The sequence below is a fragment of the Phaethon aethereus genome, assembly GCF_964289735.1.
Source record: "Phaethon aethereus genome assembly, chromosome: 2".
NCBI classification, from domain to species: domain Eukaryota; kingdom Metazoa; phylum Chordata; class Aves; order Phaethontiformes; family Phaethontidae; genus Phaethon; species Phaethon aethereus.
In genome coordinates, this window is record NC_138582.1 from 51935997 (window position 1) to 51953419 (window position 17423).

The window sequence follows — 17423 nt, forward strand, 5'->3', positions numbered from 1 at the left end:
GGTTCAGGAGGTTTGGCTGCCACCGTCTTGAAATTGCTTTTAAAACACTTACCTGCCCAGCCTTGTGTGAAAAGATGCACATTTGGGTTGCAGCCTGTTCCTCTTATCTGTCTGTATCTCTTTGGTATACCAGAGCAGAGGGAGAAGGTACATGGTAAACAGAAACTCCCTGGCCCATCATCCGCAGTCTGAGGATAGTGCTCTCCTGGCCTCACCCTTGCTGCCGTTGTGCCATGTGGGAGATGGTTTCCATCTGCCCACATATATAGCTTTCTGGCCGTGAGTTACCAGTTCTTGACATCCTTGTTTATTCCTTTCTTTTCTAAGATGTCAGCATTTCTACAAGTGCCATTTGGGTCTGGGTGGATGATGGTCCCAAGTTTGGGAATGGGGGTTTGAACATCCCGGGAGAAGGCTGTGACAGAGCCTATGGTTTTTGGCCTACTGTTGGACATTTGGGCACCCTGCACCCAGTGTAAGGCTGTCAACCAGTATGTCACGTACATCGGGGGAGTTCCTGCATTAGCTGTATTTCATAGTGTAATAATTACTTCTGGTGTGAATCTCCTGGGCTGTTAGATCCCCTGTTTAGCAGGAAAATACAGGTCTTAATTTTTCTTGGAAAAACTTCCTGTTGAGGCAAACAGAGATTGGGGTGTTGCTATTGACTTCTTAGCCATCCATTTTTTTTAGTTCGCCCCAATGTTTCCTGTGACCCACGTATCGTCTTTTGTTCAGCTGTCATTTAGTTACGCGTCTCATTATCTCCACGCTCATCTGCGGCGTAGGAAACCGTAGTTCACTCTCGTGTAAGTAGCATTCCTGCAACATGACTACGTGGTGTTGTGCAATTTATTCTTTTCCAGTTAATGTGTCAGTTTGTCCATGTGGGTTAGGCCCAATGACTATTAGTTCATTTTGTAATATGTCTGATTTGCTTTCATCTCTGCTCCTGGTGCTCCCTCTGATCAGGCAGGTTATAGCAAATCCCGTGCTTCGGTTTGTTGTTTTGGTATTTTTTTCTCTCATGCATTCCCTGACGATACCACCTCACTCATCATTTCAATTCCTTCCCATCTGTTCCTTACATGCTTTACTCCGCATTTACAACTATTCACCACTTCTTGTCTATCTCATTTTTTTTCTAAATGTTTTATTAGCCCTCTGAGCTTGCCCTTACCTTTGCTTTTACTTCTGTGCTTGAATAACAATCTTAGGATGTTTGAAATGATCTCCATGTAAGTGATTCAGTTCTTTAAACTTTAGCAAATATTTCCACAAAGGTTTGACATCCTTCTACTCAGTGGCTGGGATTTATCTGTTCTTTAAAATGCCATGTAACATTTTCTTTTAAATCTCATAAGAACTGGTGTTTTAATACCTCCTCTCATGTATCCTTCTTGCTCTGTCATTCGGCTCCTATATAAATACCTTTTCTATAGAAGGTTTAATGAGATTTTAGGTTTTAATACATTTTCCCCTGTTACCGTTGCTTTATAATCATTATATTCATGCCTCTTCTGATAATGTAGAGCTGTCTGTGCCAAGGAATTCCTGAGACTCATGGACATGAAATCTTAAATTAAATGTAAGGAGGAAGAGATAAGAACAAATTATAATAGCACTGAGAGCAAGAGATTACAACAGGGTATTTGGTTAAAATGTGGTTTTCATAATATATGTTCCTGAAAATTGCAAATGTCTTCTGTTATATCATGTTTATGAGCCAACTTTTGTTATGCAGAGTTATAAAGATAGCTACGTATTCAGTCGCTGTGGATCCAAATCATGTAAGGTATTCAAAAAGGAGAGCAGGTTGTTACCGTCAAAGCGGTCCTCTGAAAAAGAATAGAAACCTTGCAATTCTCCACTTGGATAGGATAGCATTTCTCCCTGGCATGGATACCTCTTCAAGTGTACTGACTTCTCGGGGACAGTGCAAAATTACATAATTTGGACATACGAGGACGTAAAATTAAATAGCCATGAGATGAGCATACCATTAAACAGATCTAATTTATAGTGGGCTCTTATGCAAATTGCCTTTGAGCACTCAGTAAAAGAAAATGAAAAGAAATTAATAAAGACGATGTGGACTAAAGAGTCGCAGAGGGAAAAATAGGTAAAAGCCTACTCCAGCTCACTCTCCGCACGTCCCAGAGTGTTAAGTAAGCATTCCCGTTAGCCACATAAATACAGTGATGCGCTAATAATACTTGCATTCGCTTATCCTTTTAAGGGCCAAACCCCTACTCACTTTGCCACAGCGGCTCCAACCAGGTGAGTCAGATTTCAACTAGAACACTTCTTCTTTGCCATGTCATTCATTACTGGAGGGAGAGAGAGGTGTTTTCGTGAGCGCTTTGCCCCTTGCCAGCCGTTGGAGATCTGACCGCCGCGGAGTCCCGGGCAGCTACTTGCCCTGCCGCTAGCCCCCGGTCACGGGTGCCGGGGCATCACCGATGCTCATCCCGCTGCACAGTTCCCTCTGCCGGGTTATTACAAGGGCATCACACCAGGAGTTTTCCTCCTTTTTTGTTGTTCTGCCAAAGGCACAGAGAGCAGGGAAAGCCGACGGCTTAGAACTGTTGAAAATAGTTTATTGCAAAAGATCTCCGGTTAGTTTTCAGTTCATCGTGTCCTCTGATAATGATAATAGGATGAAAAATAATGTACTGAATATATTCAATAATAAGGCATCTGTGTTTTCTCAGGCATCTGTGTTTTCTCAGGAAAAAAAAGGCTTATTTCTACCTTAGATTGAAAGTAATGCAATATTCTGCATGCTTGCGGACGTCAAGACTTGCTGCTTTTCCATGTTCCTTGTATCCTTTCGATTACAAAAGGGAAGAATTTTAGCCCTGTCCACAGAAGCTGCTAAAACAGCCTGCAGAACCCTGTCATTTTTCTTAGTGTTAAGTTGTGCAATAGTTGACTTAATTAATATTGGCCATCTTGTTCCTAATGACTGCTGCTTTCCTAAATTCTCAGCTGAGGCAGAATATACTAAAGGGGAGTCTTTCTCTTTATGTGTATAATAATATATATAAATATTTATACAGTGCGAGGGCAAGGTTATAAACACTTATGCTATGTATACAGTTTTGCTGCAGACCTAGTATTTTTTTATACTTGACAAACAGGAGTTGTTTCTGAAGAATTTGAAAAATCGTGTAAGCAATATCATCTTCCCGTGCTAGATTTTTGGTCTAGAAACACTGCTATGGGAGTGCTGGTCTGCGGGGAGGAGGATCCCTATAGTATTTTATGGAAGTAAAACATTGCTCTCTTCTGTATCCCATTGTTTTCTCCCCACTAAAACCAGGCTTGTGTCTTTACCTGTTTTGTGTCCTTAAAAGTAAAACCAAATTCTGTGATGGAAGCTGAGTTTTCTGCTGGTTGTATTTTCAACCCTTGAAGCATTCGATTTCTGACAGCGGAATATGATACTTAAAGCCATAGACATTAATTATTACCCATTGGAGGTCGCACTTTCAACCCATGGGACATTGATTTTCCTGATATACAGAAAATTCCAGCCTGTTAGTTTTAATTAAATATTTCAGAAATACATTTTCTTGTAAATGGACTACACTTTCTTATCCTTTACCCTTGGTATTTGGCTAATTCTGCACATAATTATCAACTTACTTTGCAAGCCTTCTTCAAAACACTCTCCTGTTTGGAAATCCATTCAGCTGTTACATATTTGTCATTTGAAAAAAAAAAAAAAATCTTTGCCAATCATCACCCAACATTGTCAAGAAGGAGATGAGGAAAAACATCTTTCAGGTTTTCTTGGAAAGTGAAATTATAATAAACATCACTTACCAGTCCCTTCCCGCGCCAGCGGATTGATGTCTCTTAAGCATTTGTAATTGCAGCATGAGACCAAGCTGGGAGTAACAGCGGAGCTACGGGTGACAGGGAGGATGGTTACTCAAATCATGTTTTTACAGAAATTTGCCAAGCAAGGCACGGCAGAGAGCTTGCCGCTGTGCTTCAGGACCCCAAGAGTACAGAGGGAGGCTGGAGGGTGAAGGCGTTGGTCGTTCCCTGTATTATTTCAAGTCTTTCCCTGGAGGCCATGTGAAGGAAGCTGGAATCTACAGTTTTCCACTTGAAAAAGAAAAAGGCTTTAATTTTGTTTACAGAAGTTTCTCTGCTGGGAGTCTACCTTTCCAAAGCTGTTTTCACATGTGAAAGTGCAGTTGTGTATTGCAAAGTGATCCTGGGAGGGGATCGTAGGGAAGGGAATTGGGATTCTGCAATTCCTTGGGTTTTTCTGCAAAGCAGCAGTGCACTAAGGCAGTGCTTTCTGTTAACTCCTCCAGCCCAGACCCAAAGCCTTTCAGGTCCCAGGTAGAACTCGTGATGGCTGCACCCTCTTGTCAGCTTTATGGTTTTGTCAGAAGGCTCCATCCTCTGATACTATCTTGTTCTTCTCCTAAACAATTAATAAAATGAAGACAAAAAGCCTAGAGGTTTAAAATATGTAATTATAGTAGTAATTTAGAACTAGGAAAATGCTGCAGAAACCAATTACAATTATACACTTCAGTAATATATGTTTTCTGTGCGAATTCCATGATAGATTCCAAGACGACATGCTTGAGTATAGGGGAAAATTAATTCTAAATGCCAAGTGCATCCACATTAGACATAAATGTTGCTCATCCCACCTAGCTAACAAGAACCTGTATTATGTGGCCTGCTGCAGATTAAATTTTGAGCAGCAGGGCAGGCAGTGACAAGTATCCGAGGAAGAAAGCTTGAATAGTTCAAAGGGATGGCTTTGAAAAAAAAATATTTTGTACCTGATCGTTCTGCAAAATATCTTTAATTCCTTATATGTTACAGATTTCATGCGACTTGAATTGATTCAGGCATTTCCTACAGAATTGTAGATGGCCAGCTGAGGTTAATGGGGTTTTATTTCCTTCCTGGTCTTCATCTCTCCCAGCTGGTGACAAAGCACAGATGAGACTTGTATTCTGTTCACACCTTATTACCAGGCGTACTACCGAGGTCCCTGCTGCGGGCACAGATGTCACTCCGAGCTCCATTTGGGTTGGCTGTGCCCTTTTCAAAGGGGGGGTGATACGGCTGTGGGTGCAGTGCGGCGTGTGGTCACCTGGAGACCTGTCCCCATGCGGTACCCCGAGACCCCACTGCAAGGCCTGCCGTCTACCCCTCTTTGGGAACCGCTTCTGTCTTTTGCCTCTTGGACCTTTCCTGGAGATCCCCTTCTGCTGGCTGATGGATGGGGTGTCTCCCAGCCTGGGATGCTTCGTGCAGCCAGGAAGGCTGATCACCTCTGAGTTTTTGGTGTTTTCTACTGGTGGCGGGGAATGGTGGTTTCTTCACTTCTTTTAAAATAAAAACAGTGTGCCGTGACTGTTCATCGTGCTGGCTCTATCCTTTTTGTGAGCGGACTGACTTGTACCTTGCCTACACCACAAACTGAGCGTGATCTGGCAATACAAGCACCCGTCGGTCCCCTAGATCCATGCTGATGTCTGGTGATCCTCTTGCGTGCTCCTAGTAACATGCAGAGGTTTCACTCTGCTGGTTCCCAAAGCAGATGGGTTCTACTGGGACAAAAACTACGTACGAATGAGCCTTTTTATTAAAGTGTGCAGTGTCTGCAGAATATTGCAGAATGTAACAGGTCGTGACAAGGCTCTGAAATCGTGTCCCAAATTGTCGGTGCCATTTCACGCAAAGTGTCCGTGTGACGTTATCGCAAGGGAGCTATTTTGAGACCATTTTGTTTACAGTTCTGGTGTTGGAAAGAATCAAAAAGTACTTCCACATTACACACACACACACAAACAGGCACAGAAAATCAAACCAACCAGTCACTCCTGCTGATTTCACTGGGAAACCACCAGTGACTCAGGAGTGTTTTGCAAACATCCGGGTGCAGAAAGACAACGCATATTTTGCGTGACTCTGGCAAGGGTTTTGTTCGGAGTTTTTAGCCCTTCCTATGGCTCCAACTAAAGCTGGTTTGAGAGGCACACATCTAGAAAATGCGTGTGCTCCCCGCGGTCAATGGTGCAAGAGCTGTTGGCAAGCGGAGGCTCTCGAAGTGGCTGCGTGATTCTGGTGGTCGGTGGGTGGTCTCTCAAAACTGAGACCCTTTTCCTGATTATTTTAGAGTATGCTAATTGTTACCTGCCACAAACAGTTAATTTTTACTGTGAATTTGTTATCTCACGTGGAAATGTTATAACCTTTGTATCCCCAGCTGCTTCTGCCTGCAATGTGCTGCCCCCTCAGCTGTCCCTGTTCAAGTGTCGGTTGCAATAAATGGCACCCAAAAAATGAACTAGGTTTAAAACCAAACAAAAACCAAGCAAACAACTGAAAAAAAACCCAAACCAACAAACATTTCCCAAGTGCAGTTTCCAAACTAAATCAGGTTCACTGTGCAGTCCCCCAGAAAACAGAATGGAGTCAATCAAGGGAGTTGGTGCATCTGGGGACATGGGGGGCTATCAAGAGAGGTGTCCAAAGTAATCGAGGGGATGTCATCTCACGAGGCACAGATTTGGGCAGTGAGGCTGCTGCAAGAGGCTCCTGCCCCGGCTGCTTCCCCTCCACCTCCCCAGCTGTGCTACTTAGAAGTTTCTGAGGCTGCCCTGGAAAACCTGCAACTTAAACCGTGGTTTGAAACCAGCCCTTTTCTTACGAAGCGGAGCCGCAGAGCTGCTTCGGTGAGGTCGGGGCGAGGGGGTTTTGCAGCGTTGGGCCGTTTGAGCGGCTGCTGAGCTGAGCTTGGTCTGACCCTGCCACTCGCCTCTTGTTTCCTCTGCAGAATCGGCCGGCTTTTCGATGGCACGGAGCCCATTGTCCTCGACAGTCTCAAGCAGCATTATTTCATCGACAGAGATGGGCAGATGTTCAGATATATCTTGAATTTTTTAAGGACGTCAAAACTCCTCATTCCTGATGATTTCAAGGTGAGATTTCAAGGGGCTTGGCTGTTTTGCATGCAGCTTGGTAAAGCAAGTGTCTGGCGTGTAGTCAAAAGAGAGCCCTAGATGGGGTTGTGGGCTTGTAGAGCATGGTGCTGCATGGCAGGTACGTGGCAAAAGTGAGCGTGGGGTTGCTAAAGTGGCATCTGTCAGCCTTTCCTAGAGTGGCATCAATATTAAATCTTCCCCTCCTGGCTATAGCGTAATGGAGCAACCTTGCCATGTTTAACCTGGGGAAATTAAATATCGTAGGATGCTGATGCAGACGGAAAAGGTGTTACAATCTGGGACCGACTGCTCGTGAGCTTTGCTGATTACTTGTCCTCTCATCAGCTTTTATGCATCCCCTTTGATTGCAGCAGCTCCAGCTTCCACGGCCACGCTGAAATTCAGAGCATGGTGTGGGAATCACAGTATTGATAAAATAAACTGCACACATGGTAATATTTGAGCATTAAGTCATAGAATATTTTCTCCCCCAGACTCTTGAATGCATACCGCAAGTTTAATTTGGGAGCTTTAGAGAAGTCAGGGATGAGTAGTTCTGCATGTATTATTTACGCTTTATTAAAGATTCTGCTTTTTTTTTTAATAACAAATTAAATTTGTGGTAGTTCACCAAACTACATGTTAGCCTACAGAGGCAGAGCTTCAGACTCCGTGTGCTGTTCTGTGTTTATCCGTTTGTAGGTATGTGGGTGTATATATGGTGTCAGCGAAGTGAGCGCTGGAGACCGCGGTTGCAATCAGAACAGATCTTTATCGTCACTTAATGAACACATACGAACGTAGCTGGCTGTGCCATTAGTGCACCGTAGGAAATACAGCAATTCAGATTGAAGAGGAGAGGTGATGGGGAAGGGTTAGAGCCCTTCGCACCAGCATGCAGTCTTTTATCCCTCGTATCTGAGACAGATTTTCAGGTGTTTGGGGCATAATAGGTGTGAGTTGAGTATTGCAGCAACCTTTGAATTATCTGCTGTAGACACATACTTAACTTCTCCGGTGCGTGACAAGGGTAGACTTACCGGAACAATGTGGGAGTTTGGAACTAGCCGATAGGCATCATATCCCTGTTTTGAAGCCTTAGCGTGGCTTTGTGCTGCTCTCAGCAATTGTCCTGAAGATAATCAGAAATACAGAAAAAGGAAAAGCCACCTTCCATGCAATATTAAGACATTATCTCTGCAGAGCCTTTTAAGCATATCAACATACTGTAGCTGTGCTGAAGTTAAGAATGTAACTCCTGGCAAGTTTGCCCAACTAGCTTGATGTTCAAAGGGGTCTCCCCAGTTAAGTTGTCCAGAAGGTTAGCGCTTAAAATGAACAGTGGTCCTTGTTTCTTAGAAATAGATAGATTAGATGACTTTTTTATTACACATTAAATGTAAGCAGTATTTTGAGCATGGTTTAGGTGTCCCATTCTCATAAAGCATTCTGTCCATAGCTCAAATTCAGGGCCATATTGACTGTTAGCGGTCTTCCTTTGTTGTTGTTGTTCTGCTCCGTAATTCTCATGTATTGCTTTTCTCTGTATAAATATTTTCCAAATGGTCTTACAGTCTTAAACCTAGAAAAACAAGATTTTTTTTTTTTTTTTTAATTTAAAAAATGGCAGTAGACACACTCCAGATCATCAGTTCTAAATTACTTCTGTACTGGCTGTGCTTAGAAATGCGTTCGCTCTGCTCCAGCATTTGAGACAATGTAGTAAACAATACTGTTGGCAAAATGGGGAGGTATTAAAAAATACTTAATTTTTAAAATGCAATAATATGTGTAATTCATTATGCAAATATCTGAATCATTTTACACTTGGAACCATCACAGGCTCCCTCATTTACATTCTTATACCTGTTACAATGCCTGCTAGTATTGCTGTAAGATGCGATGGATCCTAGTGATGAATTTCCTGAATCCTGATTGAATTCTGTTCCATCTGTTCAATGAGGTCATTATTCTATGACATCACTATGGGGATAAAATACCGGGGAAAAGTGGGATTTTTGCCTGCATTATTCCGTAGCAGAAGGGAGTTGAGCAAGCATAGCTTACCCCCCCGCTAACGCTGCTATACCCAGTCTGTTTCAAGTGGCTGATGGTTATTTTTTGCTTGCGCTGTTATTTTATTACACCTTCCTACACAGTAATTATGAACTATGTCTAAAGGCTTCCAGATCTAGAGTGGTATTAGCCTGAATAACCATATACATTAAGTGGTACATTAGCAATGCCTTTTTCTTAATTGTGCACAGTAATATATGTGTCTTTCAGGACTACAGTTTGTTATATGAAGAAGCAAAGTATTTCCAGCTTCAGCCCATGCTTGGAGAGATGGAACGGTGGAAACAGGACCGGGAGAGTGGCCGCTTCTCAAAGTCTTGTGAGTGCCTGGTGGTGCGAGTTGCCCCAGATCTTGGAGAGAGGATTACCCTGAGCGGCGATAAGTCGTTGATAGAAGAAGTGTTTCCAGAAATCGGTGACGTGATGTGTAATTCTGTCAATGCCGGCTGGAATCACGACTCGACGCATGTCATCCGATTTCCACTGAACGGATACTGTCACCTCAACTCAGTTCAGGTAGGAAGTCACATATGCATTTTTTGGAAGGGAGCCTGCTGGCCAGGTAGCACTGGGTTGACCCTCTACCCTGTCACTGGAGCGTTTCAATGAACAAAATCAGCTGGAGGCTTTGAGCTAGTTATTTACTTCTATGGGTCAGGGCTGCATTCTCAATTTAATTTACACATATCATCACCAAATCTCTTTGCAAAGCAAACTACAGTAGTATTAAAAGCCTACTTTAGGAGGAGCATGTTTGCCTCGATATAAAGACATTGCATATTTGGAAAAACATTTTTTTGACATCTGATTATAAGGCAACCATTCAAGCCTGCTTCCAGTCCCTTGCCCTGCTTGTTATAAATTGTTTATTCAATCAATCTCATCTGGATTGATGGGAGGGCACAGGGAGGGAAGATGCTCCATCCCCACAGAGCTGTTGTGAGGGCATTGTGCTCTGTCCCTTCACCTGAGAAAGGTAGTGGAGATGCTCTGATTTACCAGCGTCCACAGGAGCTCTGAAACTAAATAGGAAGAACAGAGGAGCAAAAAGGTGAAGCCTCGGTCTCTTATTCTGGGGAAGTGATGGGAAAGGAGAATTAATGTGAGAAAGAGATGACTGGCCAGTGACATTGGCCCGCTGCCGAAAGGAGGGACACAGTTCCATGACGGGAGAGCACAGGCAGCTTCCTCTTCCTCCCTGCTGAAACAGGACCCAGTATTTTGGGAGAAGAGGGCAGCCTGCAGCCACGGGAGAAGGCATCCCCCCCCCTCGTACAGGGGACTTTGCCTCAGCCCCCCCTTGCTATCCCTCAAACTGGGACATCCTAGTAGGGCTTTCACCCTTCAACGAGACTTATTAGGCAAGGCTTGTACAGTAGGGGGGAGGTTGTCACAGGTGTGGTTAGAAACTAGTGTGTCATTTTTCCAGTGTTACCCAGGTCTCCTGCATTTGATAAAGACCTCCCTGATACTTCTTGAATAAATCACCATATACTTTTTACTTTGAATGAAGACATGATGTTCAATCTTCCGCCTTGCTGAGGTAACAAAAACAAAGGCACGTCAGTTTATTGCAAATAAGGACCCGCCCGTTTCTATGGTCTCAGGGAAGACCTTCCACTTTCACTTCCAGCATTTTTTCCTAATTTCTTATGGCATAGTGAAGGATGTAGCAGTATCTAAAATCAGTAGCTGTTAGGAAATGGATAAGAAAAAAATCTGGGAGAGAAATGCAGGTAATTTCTGGACGAATTATAATAAACTTATAGTGTCATCTGTTTTATCCTTTCTTGGTTAAAAACAACCAACCTCACACACCTGTCTCCACCTAGTTAGCACATCCTCCACAGCCAGCACTTTGGAATGGAACACTTCTTCACATCTGGAATTGTCACTAGCGCTCTTGATGCAGTCTGGTTTAGATACACCTCCTAAATGCTCCAGGCTCATGAGCGAGTCCTTACAGAGAAGAGACTTGTAAGCTGAACTGGGCATCTTTCCATCTGCCAGGTCGAGAAGCTCTGCTCTGCTCCCTCAGTTGAAAAGGGATAGGACTTTCAAGGAGGGTTATTTAGCCACACATCATGTGATAGTTGTCAAAGCAGTTGTATCGTTTAGAAGTTTTTCTCTTATCCTGATGTTTACACTTTTGTCACACAAATAAGAATCGCCAAGCATATTTACAGATGTGAAAAACCCCACTCAGAGCGGCAAAATATGCACAGGCTTCAAGAGAGATGACAATCCTGTGTTGATAATTCTGCATCTTTCATTTCTGGGGGACACAAGCATTTCTCAGTCCTAATAACAATGTGTAAAATTGATGGTTGCTTCCGAGTCTCTTTTCCCACCCCCTCCTTTTTGACATTGTCTGCTGTGCAACTAGCCATGCTCAGGTATTTTGGAAAGGCTTTTGCCAACCTGAAGCAATACATGCAAAGACGTGGCATGTCTTGTTTCAGGCATTTTTAAACCACAGCTCGCTTCTCCCCCCACCTCAAGCCTCTGCAGCCTTCTGCCGCTCTCTGTGCCCTCGCTGCCCGGGCACACGTGCAAGCCAATTTGCTAATTGGTGAAATAGATGGGAAAGACTTGGTAGGCACTCGCTCCCAGCACAACCCCAGCGAGGTCCGGTCATGCCGGACGGAGGGTCCCGTGTCCTGTGGGGTGCGGCAGTGTCTGCCACCCCTTGGTGCTGGTGGCCATCCCAGATGACCCTGGTGAAGCCCTGGAAAGGGTCTCCTTCACAGGTGAGGCGAAGGAAGCTCAGACAGCAGAACAGATAAAGAAGAAGATGAAAGTAGCAAAGAGTATAAACAAGGGAGAGAACACCTCAGCCCTGCAGTTACAGTAAAGCAGCACGAACACAAGTAATTAAAAAAATTAATAGTGGAGTAGTGGTGTGGAAGGAGACCATGCTTGGAGCAGCCTGGAGCCGGTGGCTGGGTGAACTGCGTGGGTGCGTGCCCCTGCCACCCCAGGAGCCTTGCGGACTCTTACTTTCTCCTTTTTTTTTTTTTTTTTTTCTTTTAGTCGTTTATTTCCCACTGGAAGCAACACTCAGGTTGTGAAAAGGGAGGAAAGGAGGTGAATAGGCAGAACTCGTTAGTCCTGTAATTAAAGTTAAAAGGTTGCAGGTTTTACCACAAGTAACTGTAGCCACAGATCTTTGTGATCATGGTTGGTTTTTAAGTGTCTAGAAAATATGATGGTAACTTTTGTGAAATTATGACCGCAGTTTCTGCATTGTCACCATTTAGTTGAGGTGTTCGCTCAGCATCCCCAGCGTCTGCTGTGGAATCCTATATTGGCCCTGTTGTACTGTAAGTTTTGTGAAGCAGAGAGTGTTTTTTCGGGCAAGTTTCTGCGGATAGAAGAATAGTTTATTTGACAGTACTAAAAAAAAAAATATGTATTTTTCTTATTTTATCTCTTGTTGCTCAGTGGCCAAAGTCAGCAGAAGTCGGTCCAATACAATGAAGTTGAGGGAACCAGTTAGTGCATCTGCGTAAGCACTTTTGTGTACTAGCTGCATCCATTTGAAAACAGTAGTTACCATCCTCAGATAGCACATAGTCTATTTATTTACTTATACATCGGTTTTTGTTTCCTCTTTTTTGCAGGTACTTGAGAGGTTACAGCAAAGAGGGTTTGAGATTGTTGGCTCATGTGGAGGTGGGGTGGACTCTTCCCAATTCAGTGAATACGTACTGAGACGAGAACTCAGAAGGACATCTCGTGCACCCTCCGTCATTCGAATAAAGCAAGAGCCTCTGGACTAAAATGGACATGTTTCTTTATGCACAAAAAAAAAAAAAAAAAAAAAAAGGAAAAGAGAGAGGGGAAAAAAAAAAAAGGGGGACGTTTCATGTGCAGTTTGGACTCCAAACAAGTCCTGGAACTAAAATTGAATAAAAGACACATTTATATCAAATATAAAGACCACACCTGAATTCATATGGGAACATTTGGAATAGTAGTAATAATAATAACCTCAAGGTGTAAAACAAAACACACACACATATATAAAAATATGTATGTATATGTATGTATGTACATATATATATGTATGTATATGTCAAAGGGTAGGAAATGCAACAACAAAAAAGTGGTAGATGAGGTTGGTGCTGTGATGGCCATTAAGTGTCCTAGGCCTTACTCGGCCCACTTAACGGTGTACAAGCCATTACCATTGGGGGATACGTAGGCTACTCTTCACCCATTGTCCGTTGCCAAACAGCCATCCACTTTTTAATGTCTACACACCTTGACTCAACTTTATTTGCGTATGGAGGTTTATGTCTGTCTTTTTTAGACGTGGATGGGCAGGCGTTCAGGAGACGACCATCCATTGCATTGGAAAGCTAGTCAACTGAAATTTTAAATGTAGTTTGTACAGAAGTCGCACACTTTTTGTCTGCCCTCACAGATGTGAAAGGTTAACTTTTCTTTTGAATGAGGTTTTTTGTTGTTTTTGTTTTGTTTTGTGGTTTGTTTTTTTTCAAAGGGGGCCAGAATAATTAATATTTGGTAGAGATGCTCTGGTTTGAATCTGCTGCTTTCCTACAATTTTTTCAAATTTTATAATGTATTAAATACAATAAACTCTGTTTAAAATAATGAGGGTCTGGTTTAAGCCAACAGAAGCAGAGAGGTGGGATTTGGCTGACTGCACTCTGGCGCGTCGTGTGGCGGCCGCTCCGGCAGGCAGCGGGCGGGCAGCGCTGCCCGCACACGACGGAGTGAGGTAAAGGCAGCAGACGCCGTTGCAGGATCGGTCTGGTGTGCCGCATGTTGCTGGTCTTCCTTCAGCGCTGTCCTTTTTAAGCTTTGTCCCGGTTTGAAGAGAGGCTGTTGGCCAGACTTAAAAATAACACCAGCTCAGCCCAGGGAAACCCATCAGAAAATGATGCCTGGTTCTGTTAACCTTCAATGTAACAGTGAATAGTTGCATCGTTCCCTCTTGACCAGGGAGTTGCCAGCTTCTACGCTCCAAGCCTTTGCCCTGCTGAGCGTTAGTCAGCCTGTTTGTTTTTAATGCTGTTCGTTTCCCTTGTTTAAAGCTAGTGTCCTTCTGCCTAGAGAGCGAGACGTGTTACGCCATCAGCTGCATTACTCTTGATAGCAGGCGGTAAGTCGATGTCCTGTCTTAGATGTCCTGCAAGTTGTTCTCTTGCAGAGTCTCACCAAGGCCACCTCCGCAGCCGCCTGGTTCAGGCCGGTGAGATTCTGCAAAGGCGCAACGCCACGATACCGCTGCGACGGACCGTTCATGGGTCGATGCTTTCAACACCTGAGATGCACCAGCAACCACCACCTTTCCTCCAAAGTATCTTTTTATGCAATATTCCAGAATATGACTGTGTATTCATCCTAGTACGGAATTTCTATTGACGCAATGGTGCCAGCGTTCCATTCATTTTGGTGACACTTTGCTATTTATTTAAGAAAAGAAAAAAAAAAAAAGACATTGTTAAATACATGTAACAAGGTTTTTAATATAGTCTGATAATTCAAGAAAAAGCTACCATTTTTCTGGTTTTTATTAAAAGATATCAGAGGGCGTACTTAAATAACTCTCTGGCAGTACATATCAATGGTTTTGAAATTATTGAAACGTGGAAATGGGTGAGGGAGGGGGCTCCAAAAATTAAGGTTCATTAGCAGGTTATTGGATCTTCAATGTGATGCTGATCTGCCTCTTCACAGTACTGAAACAGCTGCCTCATTGAAAATGCTTGGTTTCAATTAGCAGCAAGTAGTCCTCTTTCTTACAAAGTAAACCAATGCTTGCTCTTACTGCCCACAATTTGGTTCTTAGTTTGCATAGAAGCCAGAAAGCTAAAACCTTGGGAAATAAATGTTTTTAACAGACCTTCAAACCTTTGGAAGCGGTATGAAATTGGTGATGTTGAAAAAGATGCCTGTCCCTGGGGGTTGAGGGTACGTGGGTACCGGTACAAGGCAAGTTTCAGATGTTTGCAGGAAGCCCTCCCTGCGCTCCCCGGTGGACCCTCGCCCCCGGGGCCTCTGCAGTGTACCCGGGGGTATGTTTACGCTCTCTCTTAAGCCCAGAGGTACTCTCGAATCCAGACCTGCCCTGCTGGCCACCGTGTTTACGTACGGGCATGTGCTTCGGGGCAGGCTGGAGCCGGGGCAGGCGGCTGCGGCTCCTTTCCCTGCTCTCTGCCACTTGGCCAGCAGGTACCCCGAGCCTGCCTGGCCAGGAGCATCAGCGGCCCCAAAATCAGCCCCGCAGCACCTGCCCCAGTGCTGGCAGTGCCCGCAGCCTTCACACAGGCTGGGCGCGGAGGGCGAGGAGCTTTGCCACTTGCGCCTTTCGTTGCGTTGCTCCCAAAGCCGGCAGGTTGCGCTCAGCCAGTGGTTTTGCTTGCTCGGCGCGTACCCGTCCGACTTGACAACACCGAGAATACCTTTGCGCTCCTCCCAAATCCCCAGCTGGCCCGTCACACTCCCACCGAGCCCACGTTCGTTGTTCATGGAGTCAAAAATGACTCCGAGGCCCTGAATGTAAATGTCGCTGCAATTATGGTGTGGTCATGGAGTAAGTGGTCATGAATAAATAAAGCGACGGCTGGTGAAAAATGTATGTGGGAATAAGCTAGATGTAGATTCTTAGAGAGCAAATGAGATTAGTCCTGTTTGCAATTGAGGCTTGTGACCATGTGTTTTTAAAATGTTCTTTAGAAAAACTGATCAACAGACAAATAAGCAATATATCCAGGAAGGGGGGAGTGGGTAGAACCAAGAAGACCCAGATGATGGTCAGCTGTCTTCTAGAGGTTAGTAATTTTGACATGTACAATAGTTTAAATTTATCTAATTTTTTTATTAAAAAAATCTGACTCCATTTTATGCTATCAGTGGTGCTGTATTTAATAACAAGAGGAAGAGCTGCAGTGGACAGTAGCTGGCAACGTTGTACTTCATCAACTTGGTTAAGCAGCTGCCAAGAGAACTGCTGTGGGCGCGCAGAGACTGCAGCTGCCACCTAACACCCCTTCCCACTACAAGACACGGGCAGAGGAACTAGGTCGTCACCTTTTCTTTTGGTAACGTGAAGGCTGGATTTCTGCAATAACCATCGACCCAGAGTTTAGTTCTTCCCTTATTGCCTCCTTAACGTACTGAACAGCTACGTAATGTAAGCGTGGGTCCTGGCACGCTTGGATGAACTTTTAAACTACGAGTGTCCCACTGAAGACAGTTAATTTTCCCTGCTCTGGAGAAAGTAAAGTCCTGCTTAGTCACTAGGTTAATCTCTCTTTCCAGAAGCACTATTTGTAAATAGGTGCTTCTAATTTATTCTATCTCCAAGTACTTTTTGGCCAGGTAGTCTGGCCCAGCGAATGTTCTTCCTCTGCGTTGCCATGTGTCTAGAAGAAAGCTGATCATTTCGGTGCTTGACTGGCACAGGGAGGTATAGTTGAGGCATTATTTTTTGATGGCTGATAATAGAATCCATAATGAAATCCAATGGGGACAACCTGCTGCCTTCTGAAAACATGAACGTTTAGCCACCCATTCAACTATTTTTCTTCATGCTAAACAGGCTCTGATTTCAATTTGAAGAGAAATATTTTGTTCCTGAGCATAATTTTTTGCAGCAACCTTTAAAAATTGATTGCTATACTAATTACAAGGTTTTTACCGTCACCCAAATGACTTGTCAAGTGCATTTTTCTTTAATGTTCACATTTTTGGGGATGTGGGGGAAGAAGGGTTTGATTTGGATGGGAGAGAAAAGAATTTTTATTGACCAACGGTCAGTTTTTCAGAGAAATAAAAACATTTATTTCCAACTGTCATTTCTCGACTGCGGAATTCTATATTATGAATTATTTCTAGGGACAACTGGTATTTATGTGTCGGCATTCATGCTGCCTGAGGTTTATTTACAGTGGAAATGAAACCAAGACATCCTTAGGGCCTGTAGACCAGTTGCTTTTTCTCAGACTTCAGTTTGAGTGGTTTATTATTTCTGGAGGGTCTGGAGGGATCGCCACCACCAAAAATCAATACATTGCATCGGGTGCCTGTGTTGGCTTTGGCTGCTACCTTATTGATCTGGTTATTGAAGACCCCAAAACTGACTTAGCGTTTGGGGTCCTCTGTTTGAGATGATAGATTGAAACTGTTAAAAGCATATCTCTACTTCTCTTCCAAAAAAAGGTGCCGGTACATAGTACAAGTTCGGTCCCTTGTAAGCTGAGCTAGCTCTGCTAGCTGGTAACCAGGATGCTAATGCCGATGCTGGGGGAGAAGTCCTAGTGCCAACCTGCTGCAGCATCTTCAGTTTGTGCAAGGGTGAGCTCCAGAAAGGGAGGTGTCCTCTGACAGATGGGGAGAAGTCCA

The 17423-nt window shown here is 43.9% G+C and overlaps 1 protein-coding gene across 1 annotated transcript in view; it reads left to right on the forward strand.

Moving 5' to 3' along the window:
• KCTD1 (potassium channel tetramerization domain containing 1) overlaps nucleotides 1-14749 on the forward strand; it is a 35301-nt gene extending 20552 nt beyond the window's left edge. The window contains exons 2-4 of the mRNA XM_082014659.1: nucleotides 6824-6968; nucleotides 9258-9563; nucleotides 12671-14749. Of these exons, the coding sequence (XP_081870785.1) occupies nucleotides 6824-6968; nucleotides 9258-9563; nucleotides 12671-12829 (610 nt within the window). The 3' untranslated portion in view covers nucleotides 12830-14749. The remainder of the gene's footprint in view (nucleotides 1-6823; nucleotides 6969-9257; nucleotides 9564-12670) is intronic.
• Nucleotides 14750-17423: the final 2674 nt, after the last annotated feature.